This window comes from Arachis hypogaea, chromosome 1, assembly GCF_003086295.3.
Source record: "Arachis hypogaea cultivar Tifrunner chromosome 1, arahy.Tifrunner.gnm2.J5K5, whole genome shotgun sequence".
Lineage (NCBI taxonomy): Eukaryota > Viridiplantae > Streptophyta > Magnoliopsida > Fabales > Fabaceae > Arachis > Arachis hypogaea.
The window spans coordinates 104,488,151-104,513,160 of NC_092036.1; the positions used below are offsets into that span (position 1 = coordinate 104,488,151).

General features: G+C 35.5%; 3 protein-coding genes across 3 annotated transcripts; 1 reads left to right on the top strand and 2 right to left on the bottom strand.

Annotated features, from left to right (window-relative positions):
* Window positions 1-3,063: 3,063 nt before the first annotated feature.
* LOC112706387 (microtubule-associated protein 70-5) lies at window positions 3,064-6,080 on the top strand. Its single transcript, XM_025757680.3, has 11 exons — window positions 3,064-3,320; window positions 3,439-3,524; window positions 3,624-3,689; window positions 3,781-3,951; window positions 4,077-4,247; window positions 4,328-4,483; window positions 4,567-4,713; window positions 4,804-4,875; window positions 4,946-5,545; window positions 5,633-5,781; window positions 5,863-6,080. The coding sequence occupies exons 1-11, from the start codon at window positions 3,215-3,217 to the stop codon at window positions 5,879-5,881; spliced, it is 1,743 nt and encodes a 580-aa protein (XP_025613465.1). The 5' UTR covers window positions 3,064-3,214; the 3' UTR covers window positions 5,882-6,080.
* A 2,515-nt stretch (window positions 6,081-8,595) lies between these two features.
* On the bottom strand, window positions 8,596-11,037 carry LOC112706383 (pentatricopeptide repeat-containing protein At4g16390, chloroplastic). The gene has a single exon (XM_025757666.3). It carries the CDS (start codon window positions 10,891-10,893, stop codon window positions 8,776-8,778), a length of 2,118 nt encoding a protein of 705 aa, XP_025613451.1. The 5' UTR covers window positions 10,894-11,037; the 3' UTR covers window positions 8,596-8,775.
* Window positions 11,038-13,081: 2,044 nt separating this feature from the next.
* On the bottom strand, window positions 13,082-14,515 carry LOC112765156 (uncharacterized). Its single transcript, XM_025811068.1, has 3 exons — window positions 14,015-14,515; window positions 13,297-13,891; window positions 13,082-13,218 (listed from the first exon to the last, which is right to left on the bottom strand). The coding sequence occupies exons 1-3, from the start codon at window positions 14,513-14,515 to the stop codon at window positions 13,082-13,084; spliced, it is 1,233 nt and encodes a 410-aa protein (XP_025666853.1).
* Window positions 14,516-25,010: the final 10,495 nt, after the last annotated feature.

The following is a 25,010-nucleotide window of genomic DNA, read 5'->3' on the forward strand; positions in this document are numbered from 1 at the left end:
TTGAGTTGTCATATGTTTTATAACTTGTCAAACTTTTATAAACTTTTTCCAAAAATATTTTCAGCAGCAAACTTTGAATGACCTATATATTGACCAATTTTACCTAATGTAAGTTTTGTTGTTTCTAGAGCATGATAAAAAAAGATGAGAATTTGCTATGATTTAATTATAATTACTAACAAATACTTAGGTTGTTGATCAACAAGAGCAGAGCACAAATGAATTCAATCAACAATTGGGAATGGTTGGGCTAAATTTTGCACTTCCTTTGGGTTGAAGGTTTCTTTTCTTTAAATATATTACTATTACATACCATTATTTACACAAAGAAAACTCTGGAACAATATAGGTAAACTTCAATCTCATGAAAGAGATGAAAAGGTCATTGTTAATGTCACAAGCTAATAGTCGGATATAGATTTGCTTTGGAGTGAAACTTTTGTTCGTATAGTCCACCATTTTTTAGTATTACTATTTAGTATTAGTATCTTAGTAATAAGAGCAATTCTATGATGCCTACAAATTTTTTGTTTAAATTGTCTAAATGTGAGTGTTTGAGAGATAAAATTCACTCTTTTGTGAAGTTATAATATGTATTATTTGTAGATACTATAAAATATATCATCATAGTAATTAGGATTTAACTAACTTATATTCTGAAGACACATTTTAAAATCGAAAATATTTGGTAATAAAAAGATTAGACAAAAACTGCCAAAACTTACTATTTTTGACTTTATTTAATGCATCCTGTAATAAATAAAGAAAAAGTATAGAGAGACAATGTGAATACTGAACAATGTAAACAATAGATATGAATGTTCAATTCAATAAGTATACAGATAATTATGTTGATTATTCTTAATTGGATGGTTATTCCTTTTGATTCAATTTACTCATACATAATTAACAACGGATGGATGTTCAATTCACTAGGCATATAGTTATCCTAATATTAAGGTTTAGGAGGTAATTTGGGGGTGGAGTGGTTTTTTACTTTATTAGGTCCATTTTAGAGTCTATTATTCATATTGTTTACAAAAGTCATTATCTATCTAACAGAACTGATAAATAAATATTAAATAAGACAAATTCTAACTATTTAGACAGATTATTTTTTGTCTCTCAAGTATTATGATTTTAAATTATAATAAAAAAAAATTTTCAATGTTTTTGATGTGTTTAGTACATTGAAAATAAAAAAAAAGTTATTTTTACAATAATTTTTATAAAATATTGTTTTTATAACATGTTTAACTTATATCTTTAGGACACACGTTTAATAAGAACTTAATAATTATTATTCATTGCAGCATTGTTTAAGGGAGAAAGTCCTCCACAGTCCACACACCAAATCATGGTTGCTTGCAAAATGGGCATGGGCTGAACCTTCCAAAATTCAATCTGTGAAATCACCAACTGAGCCCAATCCCTCAAGAATTCTTAAGGAGACACAATTCTTAAATTGAATAAGATGAGATAAAATAAAATAAATTAGATAATGACAGTTGCACAGGTGAGAAGTGACAATGTCACAATGCTATGTTAAATTTCAATTGTTGAAATATATAGAGATATTGAATATTTGAATCATATATATGTTTTTGGTCATAGAACTTATAAGATCTTAAGTAGATGGTCATATATATTATGTCAACAAAAGTATCTCTAACCTTAAAAGTAAAAAATATGTAAGTTTGTCAATATTTAAATTTACCAAATATAAAATATCAATTTATAATTTCAAAAAATTACAAGCACACTTCAAAAATAAATAAATAAACTCACTCTTAGTCTAAGCAGAGATAATCTATTCAATTTTTAAGTAAATTAATAATGGCAATGATATACGCCTATGTATCAAGTTATCAGCATGTAGAATATAATGAATTGCACAGGCTTACGTCGGTATGTATAAAATACTGTATCTTAATTTACATGTTTATTATTTAATTTTAATATTTTTTGGTTTGGTACTTTATAGTATGTATTATTTTATTTTAATTTTAATCCGCCAACTCAAAGTATCAAAAGCTTAGCTTGATTCCACTTTCATTAAATCACTATCAAAAGAATGGTTACTAATATATAGCAAATTCTAAAAGAATTATAAACTTGAATTATATTTGATGAGAAAACCCATTAGCCCAAACCCTATCTTAAATTCTTAATGTCCTAATTTCGCTGTTGATAATGCCTTCCCTTTGTCGCATGCATAAAAAATATATGCCATTTGGCTTCGACCATTTTGTTCATCAGAAACAGCTGGACCCGTGTACGTTTTTCACCTTTAAATGTATCATTTTATTTAATTATTCTTATACTTTTAAGCAAAGATCAACCAATATATTCATCCCAAATTATTTGTCCTTGGAAGCCACCTTTAGTTCGTCACTTTCTAGTCATGAATACATGTCATTTCTTCATTCATTTAATTTCTTATCCGTGAGATTGCATCTAATGATATAAAATAATTCAATTTTCTTTTGATGGTTAAGTGTTGATTAGAATTTAATAAAAGTGCTGGCCTTTAGCACTCCTCTTTATTATTTATTAGGTTAAAAGGATATAAACAATAAAATGGATAAGATTAAGAAGTTGTAATAATTTTGTCCGCTTTGTAATTATCTTAAACTCTGATTGGTGAGTGATGATACCTTAATACTAATTGAGATTGAAAACTGAAGCAAAGGGTGTCAGCAATATCGGTTACCCTGCAAAATGATTGAGAAACTGAACTTTATCAGTTATGAAAAGAAGTATTAGGTATAGCAAAATTGTTTAACCGTTATTATTATTATTATTATTATTATTATTATTATTATTATTATTATTATTATTATTATTATTATTAGGTAAGTTCCCAATTAACCTTAATTTATGTTTAATCAAGTACAAATAGTAACCGGCTTGGCCGGCGTGTGATGCATTTTGATTTTGATTTTAAAATGTATGACTAAGTTTGGTTGCTTAAGTATAGGGAGAAAGTCAATTCCATTTTCTTTCTTTCATTCAAATTCTATTATATATTGTCCTGGCACTGGAACCTTCATTTTGTTGTTGATGTTTTTGGACTCATTCTATTTTGTCATTTACCAGTAACAGTAACACACAAGAAGGGGATCAAACTTCAACGTTGTTTTTGTCATTTTTCACTTGTGTGCATATATATAACCGAGTGAGTGCATTTGTCAGAGAAAAAAGGAGGGAAAATATGGTGATGAACGGTGAAGAGCAATATGGAGATGATGTTGTTCAACTTGTCCAACCATCAGATCCGCTGCTGTTGGAGCTTAATCGTTTGCAAAACCATCTCAAAGGTTCTTTCATATTCATATTGATATGCTTTCTTTTTATGCATGGCTCGCTGTAATTTTCTAGTTTGTTTTTCTTTTTTATTTGTACACACCAAAATGAATAAGAAAATGTTTGTTGCAGAAAAGAACAAGGAATTGGCCACTTGCCAGGGTCAAATCAAGACTTTCAAGTTAACTGAAGCTCAAAAGGATAAGGCCATAGAAGAGGTATTTCAGTATTTGTGTTTTAGTCTCTCTGTATCATTATAATTACAAAACATATATAAGAGCTTCTCAGAACTAACTATTCTCTTTTGAGTCTGCCAGTTGAGAAGTGAAGTTGATAAACTGGAGGAGAGGCTTGGAGTTACTGAGGATCATCTCAAACAGAAGGTGCTGTATAGTCTGGTCCTGTTATTTCATGGAATTTGAAATCATGTTTAGTATTTCTAAATGCATGTTTTTTAAATCTATTGCCATGCAGAATCTGGAAATCAAGATACTGGCAGATGAAAAGAAATGTGCATTGGCTGCACAATATGCGGCAGAAGCAACTCTTAGAAGGGTACATGCAAATCAAAAGGATGATGATTCTCTTCCAATTGACAGCATCATTGCTCCATTTGAAGCTGAGATTAAAATATACAAGAATGTGGTACAAATAATGCAACTCCCAGCAAGGATGCATTTGTCAAATAATTAATTTAATGTATGAACTTTACTTACTGACAATAATAATAATAAAAATAGTAACAATGTAACATGCTTTTGGCTTCATAGATTACTGCACTACAAGAGGATAAGAAAGCTTTGGAACGACTCACAAAGTCGAAAGAGTCAGCACTGCTAGAAGCAGAGAGGATTTTGCGAAGTGCACTAGAGAGGGCTCTAATTGTTGAGGAAGTTCAAAATCAGAACATAGATTTGAAGAGACAGATTGAGATTTGCCAGGCAAGAATCTCTATCCTTTCTCACATTTTTTCTTTCTGTTGTGAACTATGATGCAGCTAACTAACAGCTGCCATAAACAGGAGGAAAACAAAATCCTAGAGAAAACACACCGCCAAAAGATTTTGGAAGTTGAAAAGCTTAGCCAAACCATTCAAGAACTCGAGGAAACCATCTTAGCAAGCGGAGCCACTGCTAATGCCATTCGTGATTACCAACGGCAGATTTCTGAGCTGCTAGTAGACATATCTTGAACTCATTTTCTCATATAATATCTGGCTGGTTAGTATGTGTGGTAACTTGGAGTTGCACCATCATGCAGGAGGAGAAGAAAACATTGGAGAGGGAGCTAGCAAGGGCAAAAGTTTCAGCCAATAGAATTGCAAACGTTGTAGCTAATGAGTGGAAGGATGAAAATGATAAGGTCATGCCTGTCAGGCAATGGCTTGAAGAGAGGAGGATTATGCAGGTACATATATGGTCACAATCAAGAAAGGCTAATAGTATTGCTATAACAATGTCTATATAATTTAGTAAGGAATTTGTGTTTAATATGTAGGCAGAGATTCAAAGGTTGAAAGACAAGCTAGTTATGTCAGAGCGATCATCAAAGGCAGAATCACAGTTGAAGGTATTTTTCTTAGTTTTAGTGCATGTGAGCATCCATAACAAATCTTTACATATGTGGTTGTTTCTTTCAGGATAAACTGAAGCTGAGGCTAAAGACACTAGAAGAGGGTTTAAAGCAATTCTCAAATAATGCAACCAATTCGAACACGTTTTCTCAGTCTCCAAAAGAAGAAAAGTCTAACATCTTAGGTTTCCTAACTACTAGTAGTGGACTGAGAAAGAGATCCACATCACAACCTAGGGGATCTGCTGTTGGAAGCTCTTTGTTTCAGCAGCCAAATAACAAAAACATGATCACAGACAATGCTGCTGCGATGTTAAAACAGGGGAGCCCTGCAAGAAAGAGATATAGTGCTGCTGAAAATGTGTTGAAGAAAGGGATATGGGCATCACGAAGCAAAGTTGTTGATGGTGGTGAAAAGGAGAATGAGATACATGTGGACACAGACATGAAGTTGAACAGGTTTAGTGATGAAAACAAAGCAGCAGAAATTAGAAACACTGCTGTGGACGTGGATGAAGATTCAAAAAGCAAGATAGCAAATGATTTTGGCAGTGAAGATGTGGTCTCAGGTTTTCTGTATGATAAGCTTCAAAAAGAAGTCATCAATCTGAGGAAGTCTTGTGAAGTTAAAGACAGTAATTTGCAAGCCAAAGATGAAGAAATTAAGGTAATGGTGATAGTCATTAATTAATGCCTTGTCACCTAAGCATCCTTCTCAAATTGAACTAAAGACTTAAGATGTTGTTTATTTCAGATGCTTGCAAAGAAAGTTGATGCACTGACAAAAGCCATGGAAGTAGAGTGGAAGAAAATGAAGAGAGAAGCAGCTGCAAAAGAGAAGGAGGCTTCATCTACAAAGTCGGATGATAACAAGAAAACTAGAAGTACAAGCACCTCTAAAAGGTTCGGTAACTTAACATTAACTTCCATGTTTGTTCTGTTTGTCTAAGACTACACTATGACATTATTATTTAATTGCTGCAGGGTGACAAAAGATCATTGATGATTCTTTGTTTGGAGATAGTTCGAGACAATTTATTTATCATTGACAATGTGATTTTTCCTTGTAAAATGTAAATACAGAACTGAGATAAAAGAAAAGAACAAAAAATAGTAAGGCAGTTTCATGAACTAAACTTTCATTGATGAAAGTTCAATATTTGAATTTGATTATGTATATACTGATGTGTTCTTGTTCAACATATAGATACATATATATGATATGGTCTGTGATATTGACTTGTGAGTTAGCTAGCCAAGTTCATCTATAATTTCAAGAGCATAAAAATGCTATTATCTTGGAGTAACTTTTCCAAATACCAGAAATAATAATAGTTTTTCTCCTAGACATGAAAGCTTAACATTGCAATCATCTTATAATTCAATGTTTGGCAAGATTACAAGAGTCATATGCATAAAATATGACAAAATTGACAGATTTCTATGTGACTCCCCTGAAAGAAATCATCCAGCCACCACAATGGATAATTGACACCCGAATAGAGTCTTCATTACTCTAGTACATCACCAAACTTCACAACTATTATTTTTACTTCCGATCTAGTAACATTCAATTGACGAAATTAACTCAATAAACCAGTGTACGCAACAATGCTAATAAATTTTGTAAAATAAATATATTTTCCAAGTACTAAATTGAAATCTAAAAGGTTCCTCATATCTGAATACATAGATGTTAACTGAAAATGAAAAAGAGACATGATAAGTTGCAATTCTACCTTATCTCGAAATCAAATCATGATAACCAATCAAAAAGCATGGTGCAAAAGTAAAATCTATAATTTATTTAAAATCCCAGGAAAAACAATGACTTGTTAATTCAAGTACGGTCATCACTTATTTATGTCAACAACATAGAATGAACCCCATGATATCTCAAAAAGCATAAGCAAGATGTCATCACTTATTCTAAATTCACTCAGACGAACAGCAATAGTGCAAATATCCCAAAAAAACACAGGTAATTTTGAGCTAAAGAGAATATAGACATAATTCAAGCAAGATCATAATCCTCAAAGACATTATTATTTAATTCATTGTTCATTCATAATCCTATTAAAAAGGACAAAGGAGGATAAAAAGCCACAGTAAATAACAAGAAATGTTACTATCATATATCTGTCGTATAGTGAAATCTTCCCCCCTTAATAGGTGGCCAAACAAAGGTGTGGCGCATATCATTAGCAAGCATCGAGTTCTCCATGGTGTAGACACACTTCTTATGGACAGTTACTTGCAAGAAATCTCGCTCCATGGGAGGAGCCCCGCTGTCAAGTTGCAATGCTGCAAAGTCCTTCGACAACGACAGTGTGAAAAATGAGAAGAACAGCAACAATTTGTCTTCGGAATCCACTAGTTCCGCAAAGAGTATTGCACACACCTTCCCGTTGCCAAGGTCAACAAGATTGACTCTGGCCCCAGCTTCCATCTTGGGTTGACTACCCTCAAAAAACACATCAAGGTATTGATATAAGGCGACACGGCCATTCTGGTAGTTAACCAAAATGGCAAACACCTTCTCCGAGATAACAAGTGGTTCATCAAACTCCTCCCCATACTCATCATGCGTAAGGCAAACCGTGTAGTTGTTGCTGCTGCCGAGACCCAGAAGGGGCACAGAAATTTTTGGGGGATAAGTATTACGAAAGGGGCCAAGTTCAGTACTACTGCAAATGTACCTACCATTGATGAATTTCGAAAGATTGTTATCAGCGTCGGGCTCAACTATCCAAGTCTCTGTTATGGGGTCGAAGTGGGCCAAATAGGAGTCTGTCTCGTTCCCCGTGTCCGATGAAACAAAGACGGTGTTGTGGAGGACGAACACGACAAGGTTGGCACCTACCCGTTCGTAGTCCGGAGGAGGGTTTAACTGTTTCCAAACTCTAGAATCATGATGAAGAACGAAAAGTCCAGGATATATGGCCAGTGGATCTATACAGAAGTAAACATCGCCTGAGCCTGGCGTGTTTGCGATGGATGATCCATAAAGAGGGGCGGGTACACCATCCAGTGATTCCACAGGCCTAATACTGCGCTCATCAAATTTGAATTCGTAGGTGTTCCAGGAGTTGGAATCAGCACCGAGAGGTCTAGGGCAGGACACCGCCATATAAATCTTGGAGTCGAACTCGAAAGGACATAAATCAGGATCTGGAAGTTTCAAATCGAAATCGAACGGTGGTGGAGGCAAACAAGTCCAATCTTTGACATCATCTTCTTGTTTCTTTAAATTGCTTAGTTTGATCACGAACAACTTGTTAGAAGTAACAAGGCAAAGGCACGCTTCCTCCGCCATTTCAACCTGCTCCGCTTTTCGCCTTTTTGTCTCAGCAGCATCCAATTCCGCCATCACTCTCTCTGATCGAACAACGAGATCACCACTGTTAGGGTAAAGTACTGGAGAAAAGAAAAAAAATGGTGATGCAGTTTCATGAAATAAATTTTCATTGACGAAAGCTCAATGTGGGAATTTGATTATATGATATGGTCTGTGATTGTGAGTTAGCTAACCAAGTTTGTCTATAATTTCAAGAGCATTAAAATGCTATTATCTTGGAGTAACTTTTCCAAAAGCTTAACATTGCAATTATCTTATATTTCAATATTTGGCAAGACTGCAAGACTCACACGCAGAAAATATGACAAATTAATATGTGACTTCCCTGAAAGAAATCATCCGACCATTACAATAGATAATTGACACCCAAATAAGGGTCTTCATTACTCTATAAGGCATCCAATATAAACCGATTGTTATTTCCGAATCTAGTACAAAAATTTCGTCAAGAGACAAATGAAAACGCATATAAATTACATGGTTCATCATTCCCTGGAAAAACATTACAATATAAAAACGGAGAACATAAATTTCATGAATCATTCAGCAACTAATTCAGGCGAACCCTTAGATTTCAGCCATGATTTAGCTGCTTCCAGTGTAGTCAAAAACCAGCCAGCCTTATCGGGAGCTTCGTGGAATGGAGCATTCAGTTCCTTCAAATGTGATTCGAATACATTCGCCAAACCTTTATCTGAATACTTGTGCTTCCCATGCCCAGTGTTAATTCCAAGCAGAGGTGGAAGTTCCTCTCCAGATTCCAAAACATCAGACAAATCTTTTATCCAGACATGAAATGCGGTCAGCGCGGCTCCAAGTGAGAGACTCTTTACATGCAACGACCACTGAGTTTGAGTTTTGGACTGTATTTCTGTATATATCTCGAGTGTCAAGCCCAGGTCGAGAAGCTCGCAAGCTCTGTCCAACAAATCCAGGTTGACACAGAGATCAATAAGAGAATTGCAAATGGCCTTCTTTACCACATCAATAACTGAATTGAACAGTTCTGATGCATCACTTCTAAAATCTCCCTCCTTCTGTTCCACCAAATATCTCACCACAGACCCGATCTTTGGATTAGCTTTCTCCAGACAATTTGCTAGCTTCCCAAGTTCTTCTTTTGGTGTTTGGGTCATAACATTCAGAAGACACCCACAGAAGCGATCATCTGGAGTGAGTCCCAAATCTAATAGTTGATTGAATGTCTTCACAACGTCATCCGTACGCTTGACTTTTCCATAGCACTGGACAAGTGATGTCAGCACAAAAATAGTAGGCTCAAATCCAGATTCAACCATTTCGTTGTACGTATTTTCAGCCTGTGAAACCATCCCACTGCAAGAATATATGGTAATCAAGGATGAGAAGGTCCAACTATCGGGATTGCAAGTCCCAGAACTTTTCATATCTTCGTAAACTTCAAATGCTTCATCTATGTAGCCAACATCAGCACACATAGCTAGAAGGGTATTATAAAGAAGTGTATTCATCTCCAGCCCACTTTCCCTCATTTCCTTATAGACAATGAGTGCATCTTCGCAAAATCGTGCTCTGCCATAGGCTCGTATGAGAGATGCATAGGTCGCCCAAGTTGGTGAAAATCCATTGCTAGTCATCTCTTTATATATACTCTTGGCCTGCCATGGCCTCTTAGCTCTCCCCATGGCATCCAACAGAGTGTTATAGATAACCATGTTAGGCTTAACGCCAAGAACCTTCATTTCTTCATAGACATTTAAACACCCATCGTAATTTTTGGCCACACCATACATTCTAATCAATGTTGCAAAAGTCACGGTATCAATTCGCCACTTCTCTGTTCTGGCACGATCATAGAGGCTCAAAGCCATATCAATATTACCAGCTCGTCCATAAGCATCAATCATGGCCGAGTATGTAACTTCGTCGGGCTCACACCCGAAGGTGGGCATCTTTTCAAACCACTCAACAGCCTTATCAGGCAGAGAACACATCCTAGCACAGCTAATTATAGTTGAGAATGTAACATTATCAGGTTTGACCGCTCTCTGAAGCATTTCATCAAACAGCTTCTCTGCTCCATTCAAATCCTTACACTTCCTAAACACTTTGAGGGTCACATTGTAAAGAATCACCTCCCTAGACGGTCTAATCTTATTCTGAAAGTATTTGAGAACAAGAGGTGCGGTTTGGGAACTCACCATGTTATTGAGAACAATTACACCGTCCTGCTCCAAAACCTTATCCCCCAAGCTCTTGAGAATTTCAGAGACATCATGCTCAGTGGGGTTGCACGAGTCCAAAGAGTTTGCAATTTTAACAAGATTAGTGTACCTTGTATTATAAGACTTCTTCCGAAGCTGTTTGGCTCGGGGGCTTTTGGGGTTGACCCACACGTAATTCTTGGAGGAAGACGAGGATTTTTCGACTGGGTCCTCAAATTTGGAATCTTTTTCAATGTCAGCGTCTTCGGCTAGCTTCGGAACCGATTCCTGCAGCGAGACGCGGTTGGCGTGGAGAAAAGTTCTTGATTGGGAAGGCGTTAGCGAAGTGGAGGGTGGTTGAAAAGAGGAGGCAAAGTTTCGGACTTTGTGGTTGAATTTGAATGAAGAAGACGAAGAACCGATCGACGGTGAGAGAGAGTGGAGGGAAGGGGAGGAGCAAACATGGTAAGCCATTTTCGCCACTCTGAGTTGCTCAATCCACACACCTTCACACTTCACAGACCCTTATCGCGCAATGGCGAAAACGATACAGCGTAATTTACCATCTTATCCTTTCCGATATCATATATCTCTTGTGAATGACCGGGATGGAAATGTCAATTCGTCTTGCATAAATAATATCTTTCTTGACTTAATACTCAAAATCGTCTCTAAAAGATACTTCAATCCCCATTTTGGTCCCAGAAAGATAAACATAATCAAAAGAGTCCTTAAAAGATACACCAGTTAATCACATTTGTCCTTCCGTCAAATTCGTTAGTGACTTGGCTAACGATTGCTGACTTGTCTCATTAGCTTTCACGATGGAATAGACCAAGGTGTCATAAGCTGTTGCTGATACTTTGAGAAAACAGTTCAAATCAGTCCCTATTTATTTCAAACCTAATCCTAATTTCCACGATAAATACATCGCGTTCAGCATTTAAAATAGGGCCCTATGCCTGGGTAAGTGTTGAAATTGCTGGTTTGGGGCGACGATAGAGGCAACAAATGGAGGCCGTAGTGGTGTGTCATTTCCGTCAAACGGCAGTAATGGTTTGACTGTCTCAATTTGAATCAGGAGGAAAACCCATAAGAAATCATGTTTCTGTGGGTTGAAGGCTGCGATAAGAAAATCTGGCACAGCAGAGAATCTAGATAGACTATTCCGTGCATGCCCAAGGTACCGGATGAGTGTTGTGTAAGAAGTCAAAGGTGTTCCATGTTGGCTTTTGTTTTGGGGTTTTAGTTAATTTTTTGTCTTCTGATTTCTGAATCTGCAGAAGGGCAGTCACTGCAATTACTTTAAGTGGGTTGACGATGATGAATATGAAAGGGTTGGCGAAGGTGGAATAAAGAAAGATTACGGGGCTGAGCTGCAGGTTGATGGTGACTATGATGAGTGGAGGTTGAAGGTGGCATAGAGACTGGACAGCTTGGAAGCTGAAGTAAAAGCATTGAAAATGTTAATAATTTTCCTGTTTGCTGTAGTTGTGGTTAATGTCATCGTTTGTTGTTTGTTATGTAGTTCCAAGTAAAATAAATTCTGGTGATATGTGAAGGTGTAATGAGATGAATCCCTTGAATGAGAATAGATGGTGCATTTGGTTTTTTAAGATTAAGACAACAGAATTGAATTCAAATGTTCCAAAGAATTCCGAATCACTGTTACAGTAGGACGTATAAAGGAATGAACATAATCAGTAGTGAAAGTACTATTAAATATTAACTTGCCATAGAAGGCTAGATGTCACATTGTCTGAAGGATAAAAACCACAGCAAAGTCATAAGATTTTACATGAGAAAACAAAATAAAAGGGCATAGTACAACTTTCAATTACATAGATAACCAAAATGTAGATAATGGAAGTTCAATTGCCTTGTGCAAAAAACTAAAGTATTCTGACACAAAAACAAATTCAAACAGAATACATTTCAACACCAATCAAAGTCATTTATCAGTCTTTCTTGGGGGCTTGAAGCCTGGAGTAGGAACGAAGGTCATAAAGTTGGCCAGCTTTTTAGTAGTGGCTGAACTAGTTCCCTTGATTGTCTCAGTAGATATAGCCACTGGTGGTGCTACAGTGGGCTTAGGAGAGGACTGTACTCTGGCTTTTCCTTTAATGACCTTTAACTTGGGCGGCCTAGCTATGACTTGTTCCTACATAAATTAATTGCAGATTTAGATTTAGATGTACATTATAAAAGAAATCATATGTGCTTAATAGTTGCCTAGTCATGATACAACCTATTGTGTTTCTTGTGTTGGTGGTATGCTTTCAGATTAGCTAATGTCAATCACTATTGGAGGCTGTGTTGGTGATGGACCTCTATCTGCTGGAGCTGGATTATCTTCAGCTGGGACAGAGTTTACTTCAGGGTCAGCACCATCTGCAGCAGGGGCAACTTTAGCTAGTTGCAGCTGCAACTGTTTGGCATGCTCCTCAGCTTCCGTAGCTTTTTTCTTTGCATAGCTTCTCTTGTTGTGTCCTATCTCACTACAATACATGCATCTAATAGGGTTATACTTCCTCTTCATCTTTGTCTTTGACCCATTAGGTTGCTCCTCTTTGTCCCTTCTCCTTTTCTTGGTTGGTCTTCTTGGCTTGGCCTTAAATGGTGGTGGAACGGGAGCTTGGTGTGGAGTTTTTTCCCACAGATCCTATCCCTTCACTGGGTTGACATTGAAGCAATAAGTCTTCCTGTACGAGTCCATCTTCAACCAGTCATGACAATAGTCTTCAGGCCGTTTGTCATTCTTATCCTGAATGGCCGATATTGCATGCATACACGGCATCCCTTACAAAGACAAATCAATTATTATTTAAAGATCGTGCATGAAAGTAGATGACAATAACTAAGTGTTGAACTTGTTACCTGTGAGTTGCCAAAAGCGACAGCTGCATGTGTGCTTTCCCAGGTCAACCACCATATTGATTGGCCAGCCATGAATTTCGTAGAGTTCCTCCTTTTCATCACCAGACCATAGTGGAGCCCAGTGGCTAGATAACGTTGTCATTACTTCAAGTCTACTCTGCTGAACAGGGGGGAGAATCCCTTGATAGTTATGTAGCTTCTTTCGATTGTCAACAATACTCTTCATGATTATTCTTCTTACTTCCTCAGCTAATGTTAAGATGGGCTTGCTCCTGTCATGCTTGATTTTTGCGTTGAAAGACTCGCAAGCATTGTTGCAGCAAATGTTATCGACCTTTGGCACTTCACTAAAATGCGCCTTTGTCCATGCATCCTTAGGCCATTTGTCGAGATATTCCCAGGCTTTTATATTGATCAGCTTCACTCTATTCATGTTTCGATTGAATTCAGTTGTTGTCCTCGACCGAGCACATTCCCAAACCAAATCTTTCAATTCAGTGCTTGACCACTGTTTTGAGAAGTTGCGCCACAAATGCCAGACGCAGAATCTATGGTGTACCCTAGGAAACACTTCCTGAACAGTCGTTATTAAACCCTGCAAGTAAACAAAGTCACGAAAAGATGTTCAATCAATATAGTCCCTCAGATATATTCATTAAATCAATTAGGTCCCTCAATGTTATATAGTAAATCAAATTAATCCTAATAACAATCTCACCTTCTGCATGTCTGAAATGAAGCACAATTTGTTCTCCCTGTAGTCTCCAAGGTCATTGTGCAGTAACTCAAGGAACCACTTCCAATTGTCTTTGTTTTCGACACTTACAATGGCATAAGCAATCACCAATATGTGATTGTTAGCATCCTGTCCACATGCTGTTAAAATTCGACCCCCATGTAGTGTCTTTAGAAATGCTCCATCAAGGCCAATTAAGGGTTTGCAACCTGCCTTAAACCCCCTCTTGCAGGCATCAAGACAAACATAGAAACGATCAAACAGGGGAGGACTCTGAGGCATGAGGATAACAGACACTTGAACTGTGGAGCCTGGGTTACTAGTCAACAACTCATTGGCATAGTCCCACACCAACCCATATTGAGCTATCTCATCACCCTCAACTATTTTCCTAGCAGCTTTCAAAGCTCTTGTAATGCATGTGCTATTGAGATAGATGTTGCACTTTCTCACAAACCAGTCATAAACCTCTCGATGCTTCATGGTAGGGTGTTTTTTAAGCTTGGGTACTAGCTTACTAAGGGTCCAGGTTTGGGTTGCAGCTCTATTTTTCCTCCTTCTTGGACAAGTGTGGTTATCTACTAGAGTCTTAATTTGCCAAGATCCATCTTGTTTATTACACGCACAGTAAACTACCCATGGACAATCTTTAGACTTGCAAACAGCTCTGACTCTAATCTTGTCATTTTTCGAAAACAATATATTTCTACCCCACTGTATTGTATAGTCCCTTGTTGCTTGCATGAATTCAGACTTGGATTTAAATACCATACTAACCTCAAATTTCAACAGCCCAAACTTTGTCTTCTCATTGAACTAAGGGTATACAGCTGGTGATTCTTCATCAGACTCCAACACTTGATCAGAATTCTCTGAGTGCCAGGAGTCAGCATCTGAGGCACCATCACTGTCATCTAAATCTGCTAACAAATATTTCAAAACATAAGCTACCCTAACATTTGCAAAATACGTCAAAAAAAGTAACCCTAAGAAAATTAACATACCAGACTCAGAGCTTTGTTCATCTTCAGAACCCTCATATTTGGAATCATCAGTCTCTATTTCCTTATCACCTAATCTTTTCTTAGGGGGCTTGTGCTTGTCTCTGACTTTAGATCTGCTGTCCCCTTTTCCACTACTTTTTTTACTACCAGAGTCACTGTCACTGTCACTGCTATAGAGGTTGTCTCCTACAACCTTTGGAGGCCTATACAGTTCATCTTCAATACTCTCATAAGAGTCATGAGAGTCGCTGTCATCTTCATGGAGGGGAGCTTCTTTCACTTGTCTTCCAGATCTCGTGACTCTGCACCCACTGCTACTATCCTTATCCCCTTGTGATGATGCGTTTGATTGAGGTGGGACTGATTTGGCCTGATGACTGGTCTTCTTGGCTTGAGGAACAGGATTCATGGGCTGAGATGTTGTCTTCCTGGGCTGATAGACTGGTTTAGTGGGCTCAGAGTTGGGCTTCATTATTGGTTTATTGGGCTCGAAAATGGGCTTTATTGTTGGTTTGTTGGGTTGTGACTTGGGCTGTAAGGTTGTTTTGTTGGGGTTAGAGGTTTGCTTCTTGGACTCAGGAACCATTGCTGTGGGTTTCTTCACCGGTTGGGAACTGCACTTGTTAGCTTCCATAGGCTTCCTCTGTTTCAAGCTTTCTGCTTCCACATTCACTACTTCCTCCTCCAAGATGTCTACTATACAAGGCTGAGATATACAATTCTCCAGGTAGATATTGATTAGATTGTGATTTCTCCTACAACCCTTGCACATGGCAACCAAGTCTCTGTCTGTGACTAACCTTCTCAATCCGGATGAAAGGGGAACTCCAGGATCTTTCCATCAACAGTTTCCAGCTTCAATGTAACCCAACTCCTTATAGTAACCCCTTACAAAGAAGACATCAAGCGTGTCTCCTTCAACCCCCATCAACACCTCTGTCTTATCAGGTTCATATACAGTATCTCCTTCCAGATTTTTTTTAAATAATCCACCATGGTGAAACACAAAAGTCATTGGAGGACCTTCCATCTACAATAACAAAAAACAAATTCTTTCAGCCCACATAGATTGCCACTACCTATTCTCAATGATAACATAACAAACCCTAACCCCAAAACAAACATGCAACAACGAAACAAAACCATCATTAAAATGAAAGACCCATAACTAAATATCATCACAACGGCAGTCAAAGCAATGCAGTCTGACACACTCAAAATCTTCAACAATAATCACACAAACCCTTACCCTGCTCAAATCCCTACCCGAAGTCACACAAAGACATACAGAATGCCACCCCTAAGTCATCAGGCCACAAATTGATGCAAAAAATATAAGAAAACTATTATTCTTACCTCTAACCGTCTCGGTTGCTTCTTCCACAATCAATGTTGCTAACAGAGCCGACGACCTCTATTCTCAGTAGCAATACCTACTCTGCTTTGATCGTCAACCAACAATGCCAAACGTGGATGGTGACGTTCGAATGAATGGTGAAATGGTTAGGGCATGGCTTGAGGGAGACGAAAGATTTTGGAGCCAAACATGGAGATACTTGTTATGAAATGGGGTGATACTCTGCAACGTAACGTTTTGATTCCATGCTGCCAACAAAACGACGCCGAATCATGACTATCAGGGCCTAACTTAAAACGGCGTCGTTTTCCTTGCATGCCACCGTGGCAGTTAATGCCACACGTCAGCAACTGTTAGCCAGGTCACCAAGAGAATTGACGGAAGGACGATACTGATTAGGTCGGGTATCTTTCAAGGACTCTTTTGATTAAGTTTATCTTTCGGGGACCAAAATGGAGATCGAGGTATCTTTCAGGGACGATTTTGAGAATTAACTCTATCTTTCTTATATGTAAATTCTAAACATTATTTTATTTTACTTTAATTTTTTTTTTATATTTGATACCCGCATTCATAAAGTTCAATTCATGCACAATGGTTATATGTGTTGTGATAAGGATCAACTTAGATGATCATTCTCAAGAGTGAATGAATTTAATGAAAATTGAAAAGAAATGACTATTTGTATATATAAATAGAGAAAATATCAATTTGAAATAAACTTCTAGCAATAATAAATATTCTTTTTTTTCTACGATATAAAATTCTCTCCTTTTTTTATTTCTCTTCCTGGGTTTTTAAATGATAATATACTAGTATATATATAAATTACTTCTATTATTATAATGAGATAATTATATTAGTGAATATTAATATTACGATCTTCTATTTACACTTATTTATTTTATATTTATTATATCTTTTCATTTATTTATTTTACAAGACGTTACCAGCATGAGACTCTGATCAAATTTTAGAAAGACTCAAGTAAAAAATTTTCATTATGTCGAAACTCTCTCATCTTGAATTTAATGCTCTTGATATATCTAGAAGAAACTATTTATCATGGATACTGGATGCTGAAATCCAACTTGATTCAATGGATCTTGGAGATACCATTAAGGTTGAAAATAATGTATCGCAGAAGGATAAAGTCAAAGCCATGATCTTCCTGTGTCGTCATCTTAACGAATGATTGAAAAAAGAATATCTCACATTAAAAGATCCTGCAGATCTGTGGAAAGACCTTGAAGAAAGGTATAATCATCAAAAGACAGTGATACTTCCTCAAGCCCGATATGAATGGACGCACTTGCGTCTACAGGATTTTAAATTCATAAATGAATATAATTAAGCAATGTTTCAAATCACCTCACGAATGAAATTATGTGGAAAAAAGATAACTGATAATGATATGTCAGAGAAAACTTTCTCGACCTTCCATGCCTCGAATATGCTCCTGTAGTAGCAGTATCGAGAAAAAGGATTTAAAAAATATTCTGAGCTAATTTCTTACCTTCTTGTTGTTGAACGCAACAATGAGTTGCTCTTAAAAAATCATGAAGCGCACTCAGTTGGCGCTGCACCATTTTCTGAAGCAAATGCGACAAATCATAAACCCTAAAAGAGGTAAATGACAAGGTTTTGGTAACAAAAAAATTATGGAAGGAAGAGGAATTATGTTCACAAGAATAGATCTCACCAAAGGTGGGATCAAGAAAGAAACAATGGGCAAAATAAATCAATAAAGGATAAGTGTTTTTGTTGTGGTGGAAAGGGTCATTGGTCACGTACCTGTCGTACCCCAAGGCAACTAGTCGATCTTTATCAAGCATCTTTGAAAAAAGATAATAAAGGAAAAGAAACAAATTTTGTTTCAAATGATGTTGAAAACTACACCACTCATTATGATGTATTAGATTTTTTTTGAGGATTCTGAAGGAAATATTGGTCATTTGATCAATGATGGAATAATTTAATATGTGAGATTGTTAAGTATTCATGTAAATAAATAATGTAAGAAACTTCTTGTTAAGTTTTATTTTTTATGAATTTCAAGTGTGATGTATATGAATAATGTTTGAAAAATATTTATGTTTATGAATTTTAAAATTATTGAATGTGCCAAGATAATAACAATAATAATAATAAAATTTTTGTATATGATACTATGTACAGTACTTCTTAGAAAAATAATTTCAATTAAAAAAAATAATTTTACTGTACATATACTTTTACTCATTTTATTATTATTATTTGTATCTGAAGAAAATGACAAGGACATATAGTGAAGATGTTTGCCCTGTGAATAGTGCGAGTTCGCACACCATTCTCAAATGTAATATATATTTTACTCATATTGTGCCAAGAGAAGAATATGTTAATACTATTTTTGGCTCAGGCAATATGATAGAAGGCTCTGGAAGAGCTATAATTTTGTTTCATAGAGGAACAAAATTCATAATAAATAATGCACTATTATTTACTAAGTCTCTAAGGAATTTATTGAGTTTCAAAGATATTCTCCGAAATGGATATCATATTGAAACAATGAATGAGGAAAATCATGAGTACTTATGTATCACAACTCATGATTCAAATAAAAAGGTTATATTAGAAAAGTTACCCTCACTCTCATCTAGGTTATATTATACCAAGATTAGTGCAATTGAATCAAATGTCATTGTAAACCAGAAGTTTACTATCCCAAATGAATTCATAACTTGGCATGATCGATTGGGTCATTCGAGAACAACCATGATGCGGATAATTATTGAAAACTCCCATGGACATTCACTAAAGAACTAGAAGATTCTTAAATCTAGTGAATTTTGTTGTGCTGTGCATGTTCTCAGAAAAAGTTAATTTTAAGGCCATCACCAGTAAAGATTGGATTTAAGTCCTCTGAATTCCTAGAAAGGATTCAAGATGATATATGTGGACCTATTCATCTACCATATGGATCTTTTAGATATTTTATGGTCCTAATAGACGCATCTTCGAGATGGTCACATGTTTGCTTATTGTCTTCTCGTAATCTGGCATTTGCGAGATTACTTGCTCAAATTATTCGATTAAAAACACAATTTTCAGAAATTCCAATCAAAGTAATTCGCCTTGATAATGCTAGTGAATTTACTTTCCAAACTTTTGATGCTTATTGTATGGCTAATGGAATAAGTGTTGAACATCCAGTAGCTCATGTTCATACACAAAATGGGTTAGCAGAATCACTTATTAAACGCCTCCAATTAATTGCTAGACCCTTATTTATAAGAATAAATCTCCTAACCTCGGCTTGGGGACATGCTTTTTTACATGCCACGGTACTTATTCATTTGAGGCCAACAAGTTACCATCAGTTCTCTCCTATGCAACTAGCTTTTCGCCAGAAGCCAAATATTTTCCATTTAAGAATATTCGGGTGTGCGATATATGTTCGCATTGCACCACCTTATCACACCAAAATGGGACTCCAAAGAAAATTGGGGATATATTTTGGATATGATTCTTCCTCTATACTGAGATATCTTGAGATATAAACTGGAGATGTATTTAAAGCCAGATTTGCAGATTGTCATTTTGATGAATCAAAATTTTTATTATTAGAGGGGAGAATAAGCTTCTTGAAAGGGAACTTAACTGGAATGCATCATCCTTGATGCATCTAGATCCTCGATCAGGGCAATATGAACTAGAAGTTCAAAAGATTATACATTTGTAAAGAATAGCAAATAAATTGCCTGATGCATTTTCCAATACAAAGAGGATAACCAAATCTTATATACCAGTGGAAAATATCCCAATTCGAATTAATGTCCTAGTTGGACAAGTGGCCACTGAAACAAATTCACGCCAAAAGCGTGGTAGACCTGTCGGTTCCAAAGACAAAAATTATTGAAAATGAAAAGAGGTAAATACTATTCCTTTTGAAAAAGACATAGTAAAGACACCTGCAGTTATCCAAAATTCTGATATAATTTTAACGCCAGAAGACGTTCAGGTACATGAAAATTATGAAAATAACGAGATATCGATAAATTATGTCTTTACAGGAGAGAAATGGAACCAAAATAAGACAATTATCAATGAAATATTTGCATATAATGTGGCATTAAATATCATGCATGAAAGTAAGGATCTTGAGCTAAGAACAGTCGAAGAATGTCAACAAAAGAATGATTGGCCAAAATGGGAAGAAGCCATGAAGACTGAGTTAGACTCAGTTGTAAAACGCGAAGTCTTTGGACCTGTAGTCCGTACACCAGAAGATGTAAAACCTATTGAATATAGGTGGGTATTTGTGAGAAAACAAAATGAGAAAAATGAGATTGTACGCTACAAAGCTCAACTTGTGGCACAAGATTTTTCACAAAGGCCCGGAATAGATTATGAAGAAACATATTCCCCTGTAGTGGATGCAATAACATTGCGTTATTTGGTCAGTTTATCTGCATATCATAAATTACATATGCATTTAATGGATGTGGTAACAACCTACTTATACGGCTCATTAGATCGTGATATATATATATATATATATATATATATATATATATATATATATATATATATATATATATATATATATATATATATATATCCTGAAGGACTAAAGATGTCTAAACCATCCAATGAATATTTGCAAGGGTTATACTCAGTTAAATTGCAAAGATCTTTATATGATCTAAAGCAATTTGGATGAATGTGGTATAATCGTCTTACTAAGTATCTGGCCAAAAAAAGGATTTAAGAATGATGATATTTTCCCATATGTTTTCATAAAGAAATCTGCATCTTGATTCATTATAATTGCTGTGTACGTTGATGATTTAAACTGGAACTCCTAAAGAGATTCCAACAATTATAAAAACTCTAAAAGAAGAGTTTGAGATGAAAGATCATGGAAAAATTAATTTTTGTCTCGGCCTGTAGATTAAGCATAAAAAAAATGGGATCTTTATTCATCAAAAAGCATACACAGAAAAGATCTTGAAGAGATTTTATATGGGTAAGTCTCATCCATTAAGTACCCCAATGATCGTAAGATCTTTAGATGTGGAAAAGGATCAATTTCGTCCTAAGGAAAAAAATGAAGATATCATTGGTCCTGAAGTACTATATCTTAGTGCCATTGGAGCGCTAATGTATCTTGCTAATAATACACGACCCGATATATCATTTGTTGTGAATTTACTAGCAAGATATAGTTCCTCTCCAACCAGAAGACATTGGAATGGAATCAAACAAATCTTTTGATATCTTCATGGAACGATTGATATGGGATTTTTTATCCCTATGGATCCAAGTTACAATTAGTTGGCTATGTAGATGCAGGATACTTGTCTGATCCACACAAAGGAAGATCTCAAACAGGATACCTGTTCACATATGGTGGTACAACTAGGGGTGTTCAAAACTAATCGGATTGAACAAAACCGGCCAATCGAACCGAAAAAACCGAGAACCGAATAAACAAAAAACTGAAAAAAATCGAAAAAATTATATTTTGCTGTTTTTTATGCGGTTCGGTTTGGTTTTCAGTTTTGATACTGAAAACCCTAACCGAATCGAACCGAACCGGTCAACTAAAAACCATAAAAAAAACATTCCCCCCAACCCATCAGATAACCTAACATGACCTAACTCACTAACTAAGTAACTCCTATTCTCCTAACCTAGCGCAGCCAAGAAACCCTATTACCCCACCCCTCCCAGCCCCTCCCAGCAGCGCCTCCTAGCTCCGCCTCCCAGCCCCTCCCACTCCCAGTCCCGCGAACCAACGCCTTCCAGTCCCGTGAACCAGCGCCTCGCAGCAACGCCTTCCAGCCGCGCCTCGCAGCAACACCTCCCAGTAGCGCTGAACCAGCCACCCAACAAAGCTGGACCAGCCCTTCCCAGCACCTCCCAACACTAAACACCAGATATGGATGATCCAACTCATCCAAGTCAGGTATTAATTTGAATTATTTCTATTTCATGTAATAATTTTATTTTGTTTGAATTTATACTTTTGTTTGAATAATTTTTGTTCTTTGTTCAGTGTAATTTTGTTTGAATTTATGCTTTTGTTTGAATAATTTCTGTTTTATGTTTAATGTATTTTTGTTTGAATTTCTGGTAATTGTTAATAATTTTATTTTGTTTGAATTTATGTTTCTGTTTGAATAATTTCTGTTCTATGTTCATTGTTCAGTTTATTGTTGTTTATTGTATAATATATTTGTTGTTAATTTACTAAAATTGCTTCTAATTGTTGTTCTGTTGTTCATTATTCAATGTTCAATATCAAAGGATGTCTTTAACAATTAACATAAAAAGCTTTTCCAATTTTTGCATATGGTAGTTGTTAAAAGTTTTTTGAAAATATAATCCACTTAAGAATCAATTTTATATGTTTTCATCTTCAAATTATATTAAACTTGCATAGGGTTTAAATTTAAATTTTACTCTTATCAATAATGTGATAAGAACAAAGGTAGTTTTTTTATGGTGAACAATAACAAAGAAAAGTTATTGTCATCACTCACAACATTGCATAAAATTGATGCACAAGTTTATATAAAAAAGTAATAATACTGTGATTTAGGTGTTCTTTGATCCAAACTCATAATGCATAATTATAAGAACAAATAAGTACTTGATATAAATTAGACAACTATTGAACACAACAAAACATCCATCCATCCTGTTCTAGTTTCAAAGATATTGCAACAATAATACATGAATTAAGTAATTTGTTTTATTATTTTACTTGTTATTGGTTCATTGATTTCATTGTTGCTGGTTGTTTTTTTATTGCTGGTTCAGTTTATTGTTTTATTTGTTTTTCATTGTTTAGGAAAATTTATTATTTTATTATTTTACTTGTTATTGATTCATTGATTTCATTATCGCTGGATGTTGTTTTATTGTTGGTTCAGAGTTCAATGTTTTATTTGTTGTTCATTCTTCAGGGAAATTGCTTCTGATTGGTGGTTCACTAGTTCAGTGGGTTTCACTCTATGCATCAATTCTAGACCACATATTTTTTCTGCTCCAACGAAAAGGCACCTCACTCATCCAGTCAACTGTGGTAAAATTCTTATTTAATTAGTTTATTTTACAATTAAATAAAGATCTCTATTTTAAAACTTTTAATGCAGTTATATATTAGAGATACACTTGACTCATAGGTCGCTAATTAAATTTGCGTGGATATCATTGTATTCTGGAAGAGAAGGAGAAAATAAAGTGTATATCGTTAACTTTCAAAGGGGAGAGGGTGAGCTTATATAATATTTCCTAACACAAATTATATATTGTGTATATATGACTCCAAACCTCCAAAAATTAGGTACCACACCATTTCATCTTACACTTATTTTCTTTTTGACTCAATAATTGATTATTTGAATTCTTTTTGTCGTTAAATTTTATTAGATCAAGATTTTGTTAGCTATTGTATATTTGTATTTGTGGATTTCAATGTTATGACTTTGTGAAATAGTATGGTAGTATTTTTTTAAATGATTCAAAAAATCGAAAAAATCGAACCAAACCGAACTGTAGTTTAATTAAACGATTGGATCGGATGACTTTTCTCTCAAAAACTGAAATAAACCGCACTGCGAACACCCCTAGGTACAACTATATCATGGAAGTCCACGAAACAGACGATAGCAGCAACCTCCTCTAATCATATTGAAATACTAGCGATACATGAAGCTAAGCGTGAGTGTTTTTGGCTCAGGAGTTTGATCCAATATATTCTATCATCATGTGGACTGGTTGATGATAAGATAGCTCCAACTGTCCTGTTTGAAGATAATACAGCATGCGTTGCTCAACTTAAGGGTGGATACATCAAAGGTGATAGAATAAAATATATTTCTCCCAAATTCTTCTTCACTCATGATCTTCAAAATCAAGGGACAATTGATGTCCAACGGATCCACTCAAGTGATAATCTGGCAAATTTATTTACAAAGTCACTCCCAAAATCTTCCTTTGAAAAATTAGTACATCATATTAGAATGCACCGATTTTGATATATTAAATAATGTCGACGAGAGGGGAGACTGTACTCTTTTTTCCTTGGTTAGGTTTTTTTCCATTGGGCTTTTCTTGAGAAGGTTTTTAATGAGGCAGTCCCCATCACAAAGCATATTGTACTCTTTTTCCTTCACTAAAATTTTTTTCTAATGGATTTTTATTTAGTAAGGTTTTAATGAGGCATAATCCTAAATGGACATCCGAGGGGAGTGTTGTGATAAGGATCAACGTGGATGTCCATTTTCAAGAGAGAATAAATTTAATGAAAGTTGAAAAAATATGACCATTTGTGTGTATAAATAGAGAAAGTATCAATCTGAAACAAACATACAGCAATAACAAATATTCTCTTCTCTTTCTCTACGATATAAAACTCTCTCCCTTTTCCTATTTCTCTCCGTGAGCTTTTAAGTGGCAATATATTAGTGTATATATATAAATTACTTCTATTATTATAGTGAGATAATTATATTAGTGAATACTAATACTAGAGTCTTCTATTTATACTTCTTTATTTTATATTTATTATATCGTTTTATTTATTTATTTTACAACAAGCTAGTTATGATTTCATCTTTCAGCA

Coding starts and splice junctions, on each gene's coding strand:
- LOC112706387 (XM_025757680.3), top strand. CDS start 3,215: ATGGTGATGAACGGTGAAGAGCAATATGGAGATGATGTTGTTCAACTT. Junction 3,952..4,076: donor TTAAAATATACAAGAATGTG/GTACAAATAATG, acceptor TTGGCTTCATAG/ATTACTGCACTACAAGAGGA. Junction 4,714..4,803: donor AAGAGAGGAGGATTATGCAG/GTACATATATGG, acceptor TTTAATATGTAG/GCAGAGATTCAAAGGTTGAA.
- LOC112706383 (XM_025757666.3), bottom strand. CDS start 10,893: ATGGCTTACCATGTTTGCTCCTCCCCTTCCCTCCACTCTCTCTCACCG.
- LOC112765156 (XM_025811068.1), bottom strand. CDS start 14,515: ATGAAGCATCGAGAGGTTTATGACTGGTTTGTGAGAAAGTGCAACATC. Junction 13,892..14,014: donor TCATTTCAGACATGCAGAAG/GTGAGATTGTTA, acceptor GTTTACTTGCAG/GGTTTAATAACGACTGTTCA. Junction 13,219..13,296: donor TCGCTTTTGGCAACTCACAG/GTAACAAGTTCA, acceptor TGTCTTTGTAAG/GGATGCCGTGTATGCATGCA.